Source organism: Drosophila mojavensis, unplaced genomic scaffold (assembly GCF_018153725.1).
Source record: "Drosophila mojavensis isolate 15081-1352.22 unplaced genomic scaffold, ASM1815372v1 contig_36, whole genome shotgun sequence".
Taxonomy (NCBI): Eukaryota; Metazoa; Arthropoda; class Insecta; order Diptera; family Drosophilidae; genus Drosophila; species Drosophila mojavensis.
Window position 1 is genome coordinate 18,216,502 of NW_025318858.1, and position 20,070 is coordinate 18,236,571.

General features: G+C 42.9%; 1 protein-coding gene and 1 long non-coding RNA gene across 2 annotated transcripts; one reads left to right on the top strand and one right to left on the bottom strand.

The window, feature by feature from the left end:
- Positions 1 to 3,654: 3,654 nt before the first annotated feature.
- LOC6577202 (protein sister of odd and bowel) lies at positions 3,655 to 7,603 on the top strand. The gene is made up of 2 exons (XM_032729190.2): positions 3,655 to 6,096; positions 6,777 to 7,603. The coding sequence occupies exons 1-2, from the start codon at positions 4,580 to 4,582 to the stop codon at positions 7,204 to 7,206; spliced, it is 1,947 nt and encodes a 648-aa protein (XP_032585081.1). The 5' UTR covers positions 3,655 to 4,579; the 3' UTR covers positions 7,207 to 7,603.
- Positions 7,604 to 15,292: 7,689 nt separating this feature from the next.
- LOC122757204 lies at positions 15,293 to 16,822 on the bottom strand. The gene is made up of 2 exons (XR_006357141.1): positions 16,516 to 16,822; positions 15,293 to 15,818 (listed from the first exon to the last, which is right to left on the bottom strand). It is a non-coding gene; the product is annotated as an uncharacterized LOC122757204 (long non-coding RNA).
- Between the last annotated feature and the right edge of the window lie 3,248 nt (positions 16,823 to 20,070).

Sequence of the window (20,070 nt, forward strand, 5' to 3'; positions counted from 1 at the left end):
AGTATATATAAATAAATATATATACATATATATACTTGTAAAGCTTTGCGACATTTTGTTTGGCTCTTGGTTTTCAGTGAAGTTTGTTGTGCCTCGCTGGCCTGTCCCAGTCCCTGTTCCTGTTCAAGTCCCTCTGCCCGCTCTCTGCTCTCCGCTGTCCAATGTCCGCCGCCCGCTGCCCGTTGCCGCTCATGTTGCCTGCTATGTACAACATCAAGTTTTATCGCTGATCGTGATCATGTAATTCCAGCCCACGCATGCGCGCACAGCGTTAAGGAATCAAGTTTAGCGCATTCTTATTGCCGATCTGAATGCGCGCCTTTCGCTGTGACAGATGGTGTAAGGCTGCAAGGCATTCCCGTGCCCAGACCCAGGCACAAACTCGAGCCCAAGCCCATGCCCAGGCCCAGGCCCAGGCCCAGATGCAGCAGACGCAGCATCAGGCTCAGAGTTGGAGACGGCGAATGGAGCCCGAGCCGCGAGTCGAAGACTTTAGCGAACGACTGGTTTTTGTTTTTGTTGCTGTTGCTTGGCTAGCCGAACGTTCTATATATGTATGTAAACTGGTACTTGAAATTTGAAATCATGTACCATTTGCCTTGAGTTGCCAGCGCCTGGATGTGGATCTGATCGTCGATCGTGTCCCTGACAGAGCGGCACAGGAAACGCGCATTTAAAAGCGCGACTATCGAAATGTAACGACATTAAGCTGCCTCAAAGTAAGATAGAGGGAGATAGAGTTTGTCAAAGAGGGACAAGAGAGAGAGAGAGGGAGAGAGAGGGAGAGAGTGAGAGCAAGAGAGGAAGCAGAAGAGCCATTTAAAGGAAGCTTGTGTCAATACGAAATACGAATATACGAAAGCCCCATGGAGTTTGCCTTGGAGTGCAGTCGATCGCTGCGATTTCTGCGATCGCTAATCTTTTGAAGGCGCCGACGCCGCACAGATCATCATAAGCGAACGTTTGGGCGCACTAAGCGACATAATTGCTACCGTGGGATGAGACAGAGACAGAGACAGAGGCAGATACAGATCCAGAGCCGGTGGACGTTGAGTGTTCGCCTTCTTCGGTCAGCTCAGCTCAGGTCCAGTCCTCGATCATTACCAGGCGCGCTCCTAATGCGCTCCAATCAAACACACACGAAACGAGCGTATGACATGTTTGTGCATTATTAATCATGATAATATCTGTATAAATGGTAGAAAAACTGTGCATTTGCCCCGCTGCCCACTGAAGCTCGCTGGCCAAATTGCAATTTAATGCAAAAATAAATTGCACCGCCGACCGCAAACGTGAAGCTCTCGAACTGAAGCCGGATCTGACCAACCGGCAGCCGGAGCAGGCAGCTCCCATGATTATTGGTCATTTACTTGCGCCGTTTAGCGCATTAAAATTCATAAAATTCCGAGCATCTCTCCGACTCTGACTCTGAGTCTGGCGAGTCCCACAGTTCAACTTTTATGCATACAGAAATAATTGACAGTTGAAATCTTGGACGTGTAAGTGTAGACCCAATCCCAACTTTGCGTCTGGCTCTTGCACAATTCTGGGCGTTCGACTTGCAGCTGTGATTCTCTCTGCATCTCTGTGACTGCATCTGTGTATGCGAGTGTGTCGGTGTCTGTCCTTCTGCCTATCCCTGCAACTGCAACTGCATATGCATCGGCATTCACAGCTGTGGGGCGTGTGCTTTGCTAGCTGCAGCTGCAGCTGCAGTGGGGGGCAGCTGGCAGACAACACACACATTCGTTGGGGGTAGCGCCTACGGCCCCATGAAATCAACGCGTTCGCTAATGGGCAACAGCTAGCAGGTTATTACACTGAGAGAAATCATTGCTGTTGATCTTAAAATTGAATTTTCATTGTGAGAAATATTTTTAAAGCGGGTCAACTGTTTTTGCAGCTCTGTCAAAAAGTGTGCAAATAGCCTACTTTATATATTGCAAAGATAAGAATTGTGGCGATATGCACTTCACAGGTGATTCGCCGATTTCTAGTGAAATATTTTTATAGCTTCTTTATATTATACTGAGAAATCCAAGTGGCTCACTTTGTATAAAAATAAAATTCGATTGTTAAGGTGTTATTCAAATTTTTACAACTTTTGAATGCTGCAATTAATTGTTATATATTTTTGGGCATAAGAAATAAATATATCGGCCATAAATAACTAAAATATGTAAGGCGAATATTATTATGATCTTGTACACTAGTAACTCTGAAAGTTAGCTTTAGGCAACATTTTTATTTTTCATTTAAGAAGCTCGAAAGTTTGAAATTTCCAATAGACCCATTTGGTTATAATACTCCTACTTTTACTACTACTATTTTTGCTACTATTAATACTCGTACTTTTACTACCATTATTCCTACTACTACTATTATTAGTATTACTTCGTCTACGTTCCCTGATACTACTATAAATATTCTTGATCCTATTCTTCCTTCATTTACGACAGTAAGACAAACTGTTCCGAAGTGGTATTATTTGGATGTGTGTAAAGCTGATCGAAAAATTCATTACCACTTACGCTTTCACTTAATTGGTAAAAAGCTTCTTCTTCTTAAAGAAATGTGCTAAAAAAAAAAAAAACATTACTACTTGAATTTGTGTTAAGCCAAGATATTTTGAAGCATACAAATAAACCCTACTTGGACCTTCAATTAATTTAAAATGTTATTTAACTAAAATATTTTTTGTCTAGTCTAAACGGACACTTAATCAATCAAGCATTTCCATTCAATTAACTTGTTTTCAGTAAAAAAATGAAAGCGAATCAATTGAGTCGAAGCGAATATTTATATTCCTATTCTACATTAATCCCAAATCAAGTCCCTGGCTACGAGCAACGCATCGTCAAGTGCAAGCAACGACTTTAACTATCGCTCAAGGCTATCAGCGATTTGTTCGGATCTCTCGAGCAAGTTCTCGAAACAGGCCCCGTGCCTGGATTTGGGCATACAAATAAAATGATATACTACATAATTGCTACACAAAATATATATAAGTTAAGAAGACGAAAGAACGAAATTAAATAATTCAGCAAGGCGGATGAGAAAGACGACAATCAGAAAGAAATGCGAAAAGTGAAACTCATAAACAAATGCAGCAACAAAATTGCCAAAGCTAAGTAAATAATCAAACAAGAAATGGCAAATTATGTGCACAGCAACAACAACAGCAGCAACAACAACAACAGCAGCAATAACAGCAATCGCAGCGATTACTTCTAAAGCAATTGCGAAAGAACACCCACTCAAAAATAAGCGTTTGCCATATTAACAACAACTGCGAGCGCCAATAACCGGTTAGCATTTGCTGTATGTGTGTGTGTGATCGTGCTCTCTGCAGCGAGTGTGTGTGTGAGTGCTCAAGAGATGGCAGCGCCGAAACGAGTTTCGTTTGCAGCAGCTACCAACACCTGGCTGCATTGCACTCACGCTTTGCTCTCACTCAGAGCGCGCTCTCTGCTGTGTGAGCGCGCTCCCTCGCGCTCTCTCTCCCACTCGCTCTCTCTTACTTTTGCGATCGTTTGTCTGTTGCGCTCACTCAGTGAAGTGTGCTGGGCGTGTGTGTGTGTGTGTGCGAGCATGTGTATTGGTGAGAGACGCGTTTTTTGGTCAGACGAAACGACAAACGGCAACAAGTGAGCACAGGTCCAGGTCCGCGCGCCGCTCGCAGAGCAATGGACTTTTAGTTATTCCGTGATCTTTTACCAATATTGTGCAGCGCACACGGCACAACGGCTAATCGCAGAGCAACAACAGCAGCAGCAGCAGCAAATCCGCCCCTGGTTTCAATCAAAAACAAATAAAACGCACATCGCTATATACATAAATAGTTATTAACGGAAGTGTGAAAAAAGAAATCGATTAAATTGAAATCGAGTATAAAAAAAAGCAAAACTTTAACTGTGTTTGAACTCTCCTATCGCCAAAAGTTCTCTGTGACAATAACGCCCACATTATCAAAACTTTTCTTGTTCTCTGCTGTGGGCCAAGCTTGAAAGCTTTTGCAGCGCGTGTGAGACGTCATTTGATCCACTCGCTGGACGTGTGCCTGCTGCTTCTACCCCAACCCCCATTCGTGCTCATCTCGCTATTGTGGTTGTTGTGGTTGGTTGTTTGTTGTTGTTGTTGTCAGCAGTGATTTCAGTGTATTTTTGTGTTTGTTGTTTTCATTTTGGCCTGTTTGCCGTTTGGAACGTCAAATTCGATTTTTATGACTTTTGAAAGCGTGACTAAGGCGTGATTTATGATGGCGTGTGGTTTTTAATATTCATGTGCAAAGTCAAAAGCCACGAACCAAGCGCAGCAGCAAACCACTAGCCCAGCCAGCCAAACAGCCACACTCAACCTGCGTAGGTGCGCCAAACAATAAAAAACAAATACAACAACAGCAACAACAACAATAACAAAACAGAAAAGCAAATTTCAAAGCCAGCACCAATAACCGGACAACAACAAAAGCAACAACAACAACAGCAGGCGTTGCATCTCTGGTGCCCACGGGCCAAGTTGCTGGCTCGATATCCTGCTGTGTGTGCGTGGATCAGTGGATCAGTGTTTTGGGCTTTTTATGGATGCAGCGAAGCAATTGACTGCCGCTGCTGCAGCTGGCAAGCACGATAGCAACAATACCACAAACACCACCACCACCACCGCCACCAGCAACAACAACAATAACAACAACGACGACACTATGCAAACATTGCAACAACAACAGCAAGGCAATACAACTACAGCAGCAGCAGCAGACGCCTGTAATACGTCAGAGCCGCTAGAAACAGCAGCAACTGAAGCAGCAACAATTGCAGCCAGCAAAAGTAACAACAACAAGCAGCAAACAGCTATGACAACGACAACAGCCAGCGTTGAGCAACAGCTCAAAAAGACAGAAGTTCAATCAACAGCAACAGGCAAAGCAGCAACAGCAGCAACAACAGCATCTAGCGCTACATCAGCAACAGTTGCTGTGGCCAGCAAATCGAGTGCAGCAGCAATGGCCGCTGCAACGGCAACAGCAGCAGCAGCCACCAATGACTTGGCAGCAGCTGCCGCTGTCGTTCTGTCGCTGCAGGGCACCATGGTCAGCAGCCTGCAGCAGGCGGCATTGCTGCCGGCCAATTCAGCAGCAGCAGCAGCACTCAATTTGCAGGCGCTCGAATCCTATTTGGCACTGCAGCGACTCACTGGCAAATCGGATGTGTTTCGATTTAGTGGCAGCAGCAACAGCAACAGTAATGGCAACAGCAGCAGCAACAGCAGCGGCAACAGTACCGGCAACAGCAGCAACAACAACAGCGACGCCGAGCAGAATGCGACATTGCCCACACTAATTGACATTTCAAGTATTGAGCTAAAGTCCAGTTGCTCCTCCAGCGCTTCAAGCGTCTCAGCAACTGTGACCAGTTCACCCAGCAGCAACCATAACAATAACAATAGCAGCAATAGCCACAACAGCAGCAGCACTAGCAGCAACTCTAACAGCAGCGGCAACAATAACAACAGCAGCAACAACAACAACAGCAGCAACAACAACAACAATTGCTCTTCTAACACATCCAAGTGCATTCCGCCGTTGCCCTCAATTAGCACTGTGAGCGCCGCTGTGGCCGCTGCTGCTGCCGCGGCCGCCGCTGCAGCCAATCAGCAGGCGGCGCTGGATTGTGCCACAGCTGCCGAACTGGCAGCCGAGTGTGATCTGCCGCTGCTCGACGGCGATGATGCGTTGTCCTTTGAGGCTGGCGATCTGGACAGCAGCTACGGCAGCTTCATCTTCAATCCCAGCAGCTTTGGGGCCGCCGATGCGGATACTTCGCTACACTCGCTGCAGGCCACCATGTACCAGGACAAGCTGAGCGTCATGGCGGCCGGCGCCGGCAGCGGTGCAGAGGATGGGGCCAACAGCTCCACGGCTGCCGCGGCTGCTGCCCAGCGCTCGAAGAAGCAATTCATCTGCAAGTTCTGCAATCGCCAGTTCACCAAGTCCTACAATCTGCTCATCCACGAACGCACCCACACGGACGAGCGTCCCTACTCCTGTGACATATGCGGCAAAGCATTTAGGCGTCAGGATCATCTGAGAGATCATAGGTGAGATAAGAAGAAGCAAACAATGTCGATTTGTATAAGGAAATGGGGATTAGGCAGAAGGGCAGAAAGTAAAGTTGCATTAAAGTCTTAGTTCAACGAACGTATTTCACAACTTAACGAGAGTATTTCTTAATTTCAAAACTATATTCAATAACTTAACGAGCATATTTCACAACTTGACGAAAGTATTTCACAGCTCATCGAATGCATTCATAACTTAAACGAAAGCACTTTAAAAGTTTGTGTAATCAATTTACGACTTAACGAAAGTATTTTAAATTTAACGAAAGGATTTTGTAATGATCATTCATATTTTTTGTAACAGTATGGCATTTAACGAAACTTAACTAACTTTATTGCAACTTTTTAAAAGTAAACAAATTTATATAAGAATTTATCTGAAATTCGACTTACTAATTTAAGCATTTCAGCGATTGACAATATTATTTCGTCAAGCTTTATAAGAATATCTTTATTTCCTCTTGCAAACTCAACACTGCAGTGTTTGCATGGTATGGAATTGAGTTAGGATGAACTGGTCTAGTTTAATTATGATTAAGCTAAAGATCACTTTAGTTAAAATCGAGTAAAAATGAATACAGAATGAAATGATTTATTCACTTATATTTTCACATTTTAATAACTTGATCACCCTTTCGTCTGTTCCCTTCCGCCATCAGGTACATTCACTCCAAGGAGAAGCCCTTCAAGTGCGCCGAGTGCGGCAAAGGCTTTTGCCAGTCGCGCACCCTGGCCGTGCACAAGATTCTGCACATGGAGGAGTCGCCGCACAAGTGTCCCGTGTGCAATCGCTCCTTCAATCAGCGCTCGAATCTGAAGACCCATCTACTCACCCACACGGACATCAAGCCCTACAATTGCGCCTCCTGCGGCAAGGTGTTTCGGCGCAACTGTGATCTGCGGCGCCACAGTTTGACGCATAATCTGTCGGCCACGGGCGGAATGTCCGGAGGCCTGGGCGATCTATTCGGCGGCAGCAGCAACGGCTCCAGCTCCGATCTGGGCCTATCGATGGTACTGCCCAATTCAACTGGCGCCGGATCAGCTGGCTCAGCCACAAGCCGAGACCTTGTGGCCGTCAGCGATTAGGCCACTGGCAAATCCGATTCTACTCAACGTATCACGTGTTGTGACCTCCCAGTCTATCAAGCATGGGAGGCGCTATCTCAATCTCATCTGCAGCTCTCAAGAACTCGAATCCCTCCACAATGTGTCTGATCTGTGTTGCTCGTCTCGTGGCCTCCAAGTTGCTTACAGCTAACAGCATTTAATATAGTTCGTAGTTCTCTTTGTGTCTAGACTATACGATTTAAGCTAATGATATTTCTTAGTTGGTAATTTATTGGATATCTGAAACATAGAAATATATATCGAAAGTTTGACTTTATTTGGATATATTATAATATATATAAATAGATGTATGAGTAAATTGTGGACTCTTATCGTATTATCGAATAAATGATATAGCCTAATGGAAGTACTTAAATGAAAAGTTTTTTATTATTGAGATTTTGGATATAGGTCAGAGACGTTGCTCGCATAAACTTTACAGGTAATTAATATTCAGAATCATAATTATCATAAAACAAATATGCTATAAAGACAATTTTGAAAATAGAAAATATACAAGAATGAATCCGAATTCCAGAACTTTTACATCAGATCTCTAGAAAGAAATTTCAAAAATATATAATTTCACGAATTTAAAGAACTTTGTAGAAAAATAATTTTTAAATGTCGATTCCTAAATTTTCTTTGACAAACTCTATTATTAGATAACTTAATATGAATAAAAACATAAATTAATTCAAATCAATGAAATTTGTATCTCTCAGCTCAAGGAAAGTACTTTAGTAGGAAAAACTTACTTCCCAGGAAATGAGTTAACAAAACGGAGCTCAGGACTTTCATTCAGTTGAGTCTACAAAGGAATTTCCAGCGTATTCTCGAGTGCTTAGAGTGCTTCCTGTTGCGCTCCTTTCGTCTGGCGATCTGACCTCGTTAGCATGCCCCCCACCCAGCCATGCTGTGATCATAGTTCTAGTTTCTCACACGTAGTTAACACTGTTTGCACACTTGTAGCAAAACGAAAAAGAGAAATCAAATATTTGTAGCGATGTTTATCGCTCGAGTGCCAACACGGGCAATTAATGTACCATTAAGGCGTACACTCCACGGCCGAACAAGCCTTTGACAACCGAAACGACAACAGACGGGCCCTGAGACAATGCGACTACTCGACTATTTTCCCATCGGTTGCCGTCCGTTCGCCTTATCGCCTAGCCAAACAATGTCCGACAAGCCAATGACATGGAATTGTGGAGCAGGCGCTATTACTGCGACGCCCACCCACCCACATGAGGGAGAGGGGAGTCCCGGGGCTGGGCCAGCTGGCAGCTGTCTCCTCTTGCGCCACAAAGCTAACAAGTTTTTATGATCGACAAAGATGCGTTCAACTTGGGCCAAGTTCAAAAGCCTAAAGCCGACCAAGTCGACAACTGTCCATCTCGCTCGCTCCGTCTCGGCGATATTGTTGTCTCTAGCGTTAAACGGATCAATGTGAAGCCGCCAACAAACGACGTAGTTATGCATTTCCTGCACAAACCAATTACAACGATCAAACAACAATTATGGTGCCACAGCTCTTGACCAGCCCCAGACCCCGCCGTCTCACGCCCCTCTCCATTGCCATTGCCATTGCCTTTACCTTTGGCTGTTGTTGTTGCTGTTGCTGTGACTGTGGCAACAGTTAAACACGCGCCTCGCTCTCTGCAAATATTTGCACGGATATTGTTCTATTCAATGGAACAAGCACGAGAACGAGACATGTTCCAGCACCAGCGACAACGTTTTGGGCCATTAGCCAAAGAGCCGAGCCAAGCCGAGCTCCAGCTGGCCGAGACTGTGGACTGCGGACCGCGTACTGGATGGAGTCTCTTCAGACTCGGTTACAGTTTGAAGCAGCGTCTCTGCGAATTGCCAGCAATTTCACACTTTATGCGCGACGGCTTCATTTCCAGCTCCAGCTCCAGCTCCAGCCCCAGCTTCAGCTTCAGCTGCGGCACAGCCTCAGCTCTGTGAGGCGAGCAGCAGCAGGAGGCGCGTGCGGGCGAGCGGATGTTTAAACATTTAACGCTCGGCCTATACCGCGGACCGTTGCCGTCTCTCCACATCCATACATACATACATATATTGATGGGAAAATTATGAAATTCATTGTTTGTGTTTGACTAATAATTATGACAGCAAACGCATTGTCGTCATAAAGCCTCCGCTCGCTCCGTCGGTCACTGGAAGTGAGCGCACTAAATTTTGCTTTGAGGTTTCCGCAACGCCCCATTGACAATGTTAGAGCTGGACGTACGGACGCCATACGTATTCGAGCACTGGCTAAACTCTAATAAGCCCATCACCAAACAGCAGTTCGATTTGCAACAACAACTGTAACTACAACAACAATGTTGTGTCTAGTGTTTGAGGCGTGGCAAGTTGGTTTGGCTTTGGTTTTGGTTTGGTTTGGTTTTTGGTTTCTTTGAAGTTGATGTTGAAAATATTTTCGTTGTGCTTGTGAAATTTTGTTGCGTTTCCCGGAACCAACGCAAAAAAGCGGAACGTTCTTCGTTGTTGTTGTCGTTGTTGTATTTAGGTGAATGTGAATGTAAATGTCATGCTCGTCTGGTCTGCTCTACCTTGGTGTGTTCTGTTCGTCCAGTTAGTTTGTCGGCACCATTTGCTTTATGATTTGATGTATGTGTGTCTGTTTCTGTGCCTCTGTCTGGAGGAGGCCCCACCAACCCGTCAAAAACTGACGGCACCTCAATAGAGAACGAATCCCCATGTTTGCACAGCGCTGATGTACGTTTCTCCATCTCCTCCTCCTTCCTTTTCTCCATTTCCATCTCCATCTCCTGACCAAGTCCAGCCCAAAAGATCGCCGCTGGCGTTCCCATTTTTCGCCCAAAGACTTTTGACTTTAAGTCTGAGTGAGTCTGAGTGACGTCGCTGCGCCAACGTTTGACGCAACGTAAACGTAAATTATGCGGCGTTCTTGTGCCTAATTAGGTGTCGTATTGTAAATGTTTTTATATATTGGAGGCACACACACCAAGCTAGCTAGCCCTTGAGCTAGCATCTCCTGCAAGCCAAAGAGCTTGAGGTCTGAGTCTTAGACATGCCATTTAATATTTAACAAGGAGTCGGTTGGCTAAAATGGGTTTGGTTTGATGATTGAATGGAAATTGAAAGCAATGATGATAGAGATTATAAATGGGACTTTTCATTGGATGAGATTAACCTTAATAAGTTAGACCTATATATAGTTAGCTTAGTATCTTAGCTCTTAGTTAAGAACATTACCATGAAGGCTAGAGGAAGAATATATCTTTTGCTCTTGCTGCGCTCTTCGTGGTTTACTTTTAAGTTTGATTCATATTCAACAAATCAAGGCTATATATATCAACTAATATGTAGTTCCTCTAAAAACATATATCCTATTTGTTCATTCCAAATTTAACGCATAAAAATCACAAAGCTGAACTAACTAAATTCATTAATAAAAACAAATTATTTTAATAATAATAATTTAGATTTAAATTAATAATAAATGAATTCCTTATAGTCCATATAACAATCAATTACAATTCTCAAAGTCAATTTCTAATGCTCCCCCTGAAGATCACAGCATAATTAAAATATAATCGAATCACTCAAGACATAGTTGTATTTAAATAATTTCCATATCTGCCTTTGGTTGGAATAAATTTCTAATACTCGCACACAAATTCCTACAGTAAAGTGGCTCGGAGACATAATAGAATAGCGCTCAGAGCTTATTTTGCAGCTTGTACCTTTAACCTCATTTGCATGTATTATTACAACTCTCTTAAGTCTGTCGCCTTCTTCGTCTTCTTCTTATGCTAGCATACCAAACGACACTTCTTCTGAAGACTCGCAGCGAATTGCCGACGCCAAACGACCATAAAGAATGGTCGAAGCACAATTTCTGGAACTGGCAGCCAACTAGTTGGGGTCTCTGAAAACCAACTGCAGCTCCAACTCGAACTCCAACTCCAACGGCAACTCTACCGTTCGGAGAAGAAAAGCTGCCGAAACTCGTGCAAGTGAATAGATAGGCAATGCTTACGCAGCGCTCCAAGAGGTAATTAGATTTTATTGGACGGTGCGCGCTATGCCGACGGCCATCCTGGCAAAGGGGGTAGCTGTCAAGGCCCCGCGGGTGTGTCACAGTCTCGAGAATGCTTAGCGTTGACAAATATACATATATATATAGTATATACATATGTATATGTATACGCATACATTCTAGCTATAACTGTTGAGCCTTGATGCAGCCGACTCGCTCGTTCTTTTTTTTTATGGCACTCGGGGCGCAAATGCAAACAAATGCGACAAATGTGAAGCGAGTAAGTATTTCAAGTTGAGAGCAGTACAATATAATTGACAGGCAATGAGCTCTGCACTTTTTGGATGCCTACTCTCTCGTTCTCACCCTCTCTCACTCTGACCCTCTCTCGCTCTCTCTCTCTCTCTCTCTCTGTCGCCCCTGTCAGTATTTGCCCAGGGCTTGTTTGACAAGTTCGCGGCACGTAGCACGGAGCAGTCGCCGCAGCGAGTTGTGTTCGACACATAATCATCAAACAGACCTAAGCTGAATAGAGCCCAACACTAACCACACTCACACGGCAGATAGTGCAGCGGCTTATCTCTGCCAACAAGGAGAGAGAGAGAGAGAGAGAGAGACAGAGAGAGGGAGAGCGAGAGTGGGTGAGCGAGTGACTAGGGCATATATCTCTATATATATATTTACTGGGTTATATGGCTTTTGGGCACTGATAAGATCCGTTTAGTCTAGAGTTAGAGTCAGCTAATTGAGGGGACGCGCGGTTAAATGAAAACGAAAATCATTTGAGCAGCAGCAGCCCCACCCAACCACTGCTCGCCCACCCCTTGGGCAGCCCGTTGGCCTGAACTACCTCGGCGGCAGTCGGCATGATTAGAACCAAAAACAATCAAACAACACACACATCAAAGGCATTTCGCCGTCAATTTGTCATTAACGTCATAATATAGTGACAAGATTGCTTTGCACGGATATCGTCTGTGCCCGGAAACCCCTAGCCTTAGCCCCAATCCCCCTTCAACTCTGCCTCTACCTCTCCCTCTCTCTCTCTCTCTGTTTGCCAGGCCTCTTTGAGTATTTGTCAACAAATATGGAGTTAAGCGTCTGTCTCTCTGGCCGAGGTGTTGTAATAACCGCCCAGTTGTTGCTATTGTCGCAGTTGTAAATTTCCGTTCACTCGCACTAGCACCCTCTCTCTCGCTCTCTTTCATTTGGATCTTGCAATCTTCTAGTGAAAATATGACATTTAAGAAATATTTTTTTTTTTGCTTTAGGACTGGTTTACAAACTGTATTCGAATTGTGTGTATTTAAGGATTAACAATGTGTGGGATTTCTTCAACGTTTTCCATGTGAATCGTCGGCCTGGTTCTTTGGTGCCTCGTCGCTTATTTGGACAAGTGATTAATAGGCCATTAGTGAAATCTTTCTATTTGCATATCAACTAGGCTGACTAAAGAGCGGGCATATTTGAAGTACTTGAAATAGGTTAAACGAGTGCTGGAAAATTGATGGAGAGGATTTGACGAGCATAAGACATAAATTGGAAGAAATCTAGGAATATTGAAATATAGTCTAATATGAAGTATTTGAAAAACTTTCCATAATTGCTGGAGGAGTTAAGGAACGTATTTGAAAGGAAAACATAAATTGGAAGAACTGAAGAATTCCTTTGTTATATATGTAAATTGTAAAAGTATTTAAATTGTCCATATTTGTTGTTTCCAAGAAATCTTTTCATCCATCTCCAACACCGTCTCATATATTCACCCTCAATTACCCCCTAGTGATTCGTTGAATATTTTGCACCAGATTCAACAATGTTTATAGAGTAGCTGGCTCTACTTCAAAGCAGAAGTCAGATATCCATTTAAGATATGCAAAAATGTTTTGTTTACTTTGCGAGAGCTGTTAACGCCCACCACACAGAGATAAGAAAAGCAGCCCACACTCTCACACACACAGAGCGCAGATCATGACGCAAAAAGAGAAACAATTTGCCATGGGCTAGACACGATTAACGATTGAACGATAAACGACGAGCGATAAACGATAAATGGCAATCAAAACGAACTTCAAACACTTAACGCGCTTTACCCGCCCCCCGAATGTTGATTTAATTATCTCAGCATGGTTGCCGATTCCTCCGGGGGTTGAGCTACCCCCGTTAGGAGCGGACTTACCCTCACGCAGCAGGCCCATTAGCAGCAACTGTTTCGCATGTAATCTACACCATGCCACGCCTACCGCATGTTCAACCACCAGTTGGTGAGTGAGTGTGTGAGACCTTCTAAAGTGGGCACAAATTATTAAGCTAATAAACAACAAAAACAAGGCGCGGATAAGCGACGGCGTCTGGCAGCAATTTGTGAACCATGTTGGGTGCTGGCTGCTGGGCGCAGGGGATGAAGGGCTGGCGGGATAGCACGGACAAGGGATACCATATAACGGGTGCTGATAAGCGTGAAATATATATCCATCCGCAGGGCAGCCATTGTCCTGCACCACTCGAAATGGGCCCGTTAACTGTCAACGGCAGTTCCTGCTTTGCTTAGGTACCCGGATATATAGCTGGTTATATGCATCGCTGATCTCAAATGCTCGTAATTGAGCCGAAGTGATAGAAAGAAAGAGTGCGTGAGAGAGAGTGAGAGAGAATTGAATTGTTACGTGCATCTGCTGGGTTTTAAGGAGCTGCGACGCTACTTAGCTGGGATCTCTGTGTGGCTGGGCTTATCGCTCGCCTGCAGCGGCTTAGCGTTGGACCTCTGCTAGCCTGAGTGTGTATCTGTATATTCGTATCTCTATCTGTATCTGTATCTGCATCTGATTGCTCTTTGTTATTGGGTGTCGTAATCGTTGACATAGCTCAACCTAATTGGGCATCAACCGAGCGCCATAATGTCACAACTGTCGGCTTAGCTATGAGCAGGAGCAGCCGATTGAATGGGGCATGGCACCAAACGCAACTGACAAATGCGCATTTGATGTGTCACACATAAAACACATAAAACTAAAAGAGTTTTGAGCTAAGTGATTCTGATGGGAATAAGAAAACAGAAAGGGCACTGAAACCGCCAGGAGAGCTGTCTGTATGAATGAGATTGAATTTTTATTGAATATGAATGGGATGACAGCCTAGAATGGGTATTAAAGGTTCTTGAGAGAGCATTATGCTTATAGTTGAAATGTAACTCTGTCACAATTTATTTCAATTTTTTTTTTTTATTCATTCAAATTTGTAAAAAGAAATTTATTTTTTTTATTATTTATTTAAAGAAAATTTAATTTAAAAATAATTTTTATTTTATTTTTTTAGGTTATTCGAATTTTGTTAATCTTAAAGTATTATTTTCCTATTATTTATTTTAATAAAAATAAATACTTAAAGCTGGTTATTCAATGAAGATAACATATTTTTGTGCAACCAAATCCTATCCAAACTCTTGCCAACTCGCTCTCTAGTTTCATTTATTTCGAATCGATCCATCAGTCCATCATTGAGCATATGCAATTTCAGCTATATAGATGTTAATTTTTTAACTAAGGTACTCTATGGCATGGCAACATGACTAAGCGACTATCCTTAACCCGTTTATGTCATCAGCTACCTACAAATATAAAAAGCCACAGAGCCGAGCAGAGCAGAGCAGAGCCAAGCTCAGGCGAGTCGACAAAATTAATTTGTTAGGTTCGCGCGAAGCGTTAAAGATGCTGCGGTTGCGGTGGCTTGGTCTCTGGCTGGTCTCTTGGTCTCTCTATATAAGTCGAGGGTCCTAACTGATTGATGATGCAACCACGCGCCTTCTTTGTACTAATAAATTCTGAGCAAAATTCAGACAAATTCGAGACTCGAACAAAATGAAAGAAATTCCTTGGTCAAGCTAAGATAAGAGCACAAAGTGTGGAAAAGACTAATGTCGAAGAGATGCTCTCCCTCTCTCTCCCTCTCTCTCGCTCTGTCACTCTAGCTCTTCCGGTTGGTCAGTTGGTCAGTTGAGAGTTACGCTCGTAAATAAGCAAAAATTTGTTTCCATTTGTGGTGTGGGTAAACAAATTAGAAATCAAAAATTGAGCAGAGTCTGTTTACTTAAGGCTGATAACAATGTTGAAACAATAAACATTTTTCTCGCGCACCAACGAACACACAAATCCACTTAGCCACGCGCTTCACCAAAAAGAAATTCCGACCACCCGAAACGCAGCCAGAGCAGGGAGATGGGAAGATGGGAAGATGCGACGACGGCGAAGAGTGCTGGACTCTCGGTGGACACATCATCAAGTGCGTTGGTGGTGTCGCGCGTTTGTTGTCTCTCAAACCACAGCCAGACAACAGGCAATTTATTGATGAGTTTATCGTCGGCCCTGAGAGCTCCCTCCAACTCCAACTCCAGCTTCAACTTCAACTCCAACTGCAGCTGCAGCTTCCACTCTCTGATGATGTCGATGATGTCTATGTCGTCGCAGCCATAGGCCGCATATGAGTTGATTCTTTGTGCCTTTTTTATTTTCCCTCTGCTGTTGGGGGACAATTTGTAAATTTGGTTTTATGACAACACGCACTGAAAGAGAAGAAGAGACCGAGTGTGTGTGTGTGAGAGTGAGAGAGGGTAAAATGCTAATTTAAAAAATTACGAGTTTCGTTCGCTTTTGGTCACACCTTAAAAATGCGCACAACCAGGTCTCGGTTTTTGGTCGCAGCTCAAGCCGTGGCGTATACGGTAGGTACAGCTCTAACTGTAATTTATCGCTAGACAAGACAAGCGGCAGGCCGCCTGTAGCTGAGGAGGTAGCTCCATGTGGCTGCTTCTGCTGCTGCTGCTGCTGGCTCATCCGATATGATACTATTTATAACATTTATTTATGACATGCCAAAAGCCAGAAAAAAAAAAGAAACAGATGATGAAGAAGAAGAAGAAGATGAGACCTCTGAATGCTTTGTTTTCATGTATATTTGGTTATAAAAAGCAGCTGAAATTATGATTATATCTACGACTTGTAGGTGCTGCGAGCCGAGGCTGCGCTGAGACACGTTTGACTTATGAAGACGTTGCCGTTAGTTGGCATTAAATATTGGTCATATTTATAGCTTGTCGCCAACCTGAGCTGATCTCAGCTGAGCTGAGCTGATCCAAGCCGAGCTGAGCTGAGTTTTATGTCTGCGAAAATTGACTTGAATTGGCAATGAATGTTAATCATTGAATGCGAAAACATCACTCCAAACTCAAATTCCGATTGCCGAGCAACCTCCAAACTTACCTAATTTATTGCAACTGACTAAAGTGATTCGACAGAGATATTCTTGTTTTTTTTTCGGCTTAGGGGAACCAAACAGGTTGACATCAGATTCAGCTTAAATATTAAGTGTACTAATCTGCCAGCTCTCTGGCTGCTACGATCTTTGATATATGAGAGTGTGAAGAAATTTGTCGATAAGCAGTTTTATGGGAATTGATAAATGCAAAATAAATAAGCCAGGTAATTTATGGAAATCATTTACCAAAGACCTTAACTGTAAATGATACTTTAACAAGCTTCAGATTTTGAATTTAATAAACATGTGAGAGCTCACAAGAAATCAACGAAGGATTGATTTAGTTTCTCATCGATGTGAATTCAAGTTGATTTGATTTGATTTTAAATTATTCAGTAACCCCAACAAATGAGCTGAGCTGCTGGCAAATAATCAAATTATCGATCTATATTATATCAGAACTTGATTTGATTTTATATTAATTTGATATATATTAAATAGATTTCTAGAGGAGTAGAATGTATATAGTATTTAAGCATTAATAATATATAAAATTACATGTAACAGTCTCATACAAAAATAAATAAATCAATAAGAAAATAAATAAAAATATTGGCAAAATAAATAATTTAAAAAATCCCAATTAAAATATTTAATCAATTAATATTTATATTTACTAATATTTCCTCATATAATCAATATGAAGCGATAGTATAATAATCAAATTTTATGATAATTCTATCCTTTTCTAATGATCATGTAAGTAGTAATTCTTTTTATTTTTCATAATTATTATTATTTTTAAATATTTTTTTATTCATCCCAAAATATAATTAGGCAATTCTCTCATCTTCTTATATCAGATAACTCTCATATTAATATCCCCTAGAGCCATAACTCTTCCTTGACTGTCAGATATATACTCTCCAATATATATACCTCAAATATATAGCACTGCACATAACTCTGCATTGACAATGCGCTCAGTGCGTCCATAAATGAAGCCATTATACAGAGCGAGCCATAGAGAACTTGTGCTAAACGTCAAACGTCAGAATTGTGCTCAAATATGATTTGATGTCGTTCTCAGCTCATAGTTCCGTTTCGCATGTGTATATGTGTGTGTGTGTGTGTGTGTGCCAAGCTCAACAATGTTGCGCCATTCATGGAGTTTGAGAGCTGCAGCTGGAGCCGGAGCTGCCCCCAACGAGTCCGCGTCAAGACCCCGACGGATAGGCGGCGCTGAGTAGGTGAGTGAGTGTTAAAGGCAAATAATTTTAACTGCAGTGCAAAGAGCTCGCTTGTTGTTGTTGTTGTTTTGTCTTTTGCCGAAAATATGATTTAACTAAATTATTACCTGGAGCACACCTTAAAGTAATACAAAGGCAACGAGCAACAGCAACAACAATAAAGGAAACGCTTAATTTTGCATTGTCTTTTGGGCCAAAAAAAGTAACAAAATGAAGCGAAGCAACTCTTAAAATGAATGCATGGGGCGCTTGCTCGAGAGTTGGCTTCATGGATGCACCTTAAGCAACATTAACTTGAGGCTAAGGCTCACTCTGAGGGACAGAGGGCAGGGTAGAGCCCAGCATGGCACACACACACACACACATACACCACATCATTCGCAGTCATCATCATAGTTTGGGTCTCTTTGGCTACAGCTGTGCTGGCTGTGCTCGTGGGTGGGTATCATACATTTGAGTAGAACGCCTCTATTCGACGTGCGCATGAGTGGAGTGCGGGCGGGCGGTGGAGCAGGTGGAGCAGCTGGCGGAGGGCGCTGTGGCTGGGTCGTTGTCGGGTCTTGAAGTTGTGGAGCGAACGCATCACCATCACAATGTGCCATCAATAAGTGGTAACAGCGTGTGTTGTTGCTGTTGTTATTGTAGCCAAGTTCGTTCGTGAGCGAACGTCCATCAATGTGGGCACTGTTGTTGCTGTTGTTGTTGCTGTTGTTGTTGTTGTCGTTGCGACGACGATCATAACTTGAAGTTCAATCGCAATGCCGCGGGCCATTTGCCGAGCCTTAGTGTGCAAAGCCAAAGCCCAAAAGCAGCCAAAGCCAAAGCCACAGCCAGAGCCAGAGCCACAGCCATAGCCACAGTCGCAGTCGCAGCCGCAGTCACAGCCCCGGCAATGAGGATGGAGGCCATGAGACGACGGTACGAGAGAATCAATCGCCCACGTTTATGAATTGCTGCGGCGCCGCTTCAGACCAAGTCCATCCAAGTCGCCGCCGTCGTCGTCGACGCCGCTGTCGCCGTGCAACATTTTAGCCAACGTCTGCCTCGCAACCACAAAACGTCGCCACTTGCGCCTCATAAAATCAAAAAAGAAGAGAAGAAGCAGAAAAAGAAGAATAAAACGAAAAGAAAAGCAACTCGAAGTCAAAGCCAAAAAAAATAAGGGCTAGGCACACGCGCCGCCTGTAACTGTGGCAAAGACTTGCGCCTGCCGCAACCGCCCCCGTCCCCGCTCCCGCCCTGCCGCTGCCCGCGTGTGGCATGGCTCATGGGTTATGCCCCGGCCCAATGCACATTTGCCCTGCGCCACCTACGCCGTTTCGGGGCTGCGCCAGGGCAGCAGCGTCCATTTGGCGGCATCTTCGCCTGCCTCGGCCTCTGCCTCTTCTACTGCCTCTTCTACTGCCTCTTCTTCTTCTTCTTCTACTGCCTCAACTTCTTTTGCTCAAGCTGCGCATGCGACAAATATTTCAACACAGTCTTCGACGATTCTAATAGACCGATTTGTCAGGGATCAGATTACATGCCTGCCAACGCCCACATCCGGTAGAAGGTTGCCCGCTCCAAGCTCGCGATGCAGATGAAGATCGAGATGGAGAAGCAGATGGAGCTAGAGATGGAGCTGCAGAGGCCCACACTTTAAGCTCTCGTGTGAATCCAATGAATGAATGTCGAGCTCTTTGAATGGACATTACTTAAGAAATATGCTCCAACAAAATGTGCATAGTACAGGTGCAAAATATATTTAATAGAGTACCCAAGAGGTGATTTTGGAAACATTTGATAAATCTTGGAAATTAAATTTGGTGTGTAAGATTTATCCATGAAAAGGCTATTATTCTGTTAGAAGTTGATCAGAAACTGTCTCTACTTATATATTGTAACAATTAGTTGTTTTTATTGAAATTAATATATAAAATTGCAATATGCAAATTTGTTAAAAAAAAAAAAAAAATTATTTATTTTAAAACAAAACGGATAATATTTAAAAATATATATATGTGAATGTTTTGAAATAATTATGCATACGTTGAAATATTTTTAGTATTTAAAAGTAGAAATATACTTTAATTGGGTAAATATTACAATATTATATATATTATATATTATTTAATAGTTTCAAAGAATCTTTTTATATTTATTTATTTATATGGGACACTTTATTGTAAATCAATTTACGGTATACAGTATATTTTATTTATAGTTTTCTCATATTATAATATTGATAAATACATTTAGGCTTTTACATTATTAAAACATTTTATAGCATTAAAAAATGTTTTAAAAATCTTAAATATATATTTATTATAG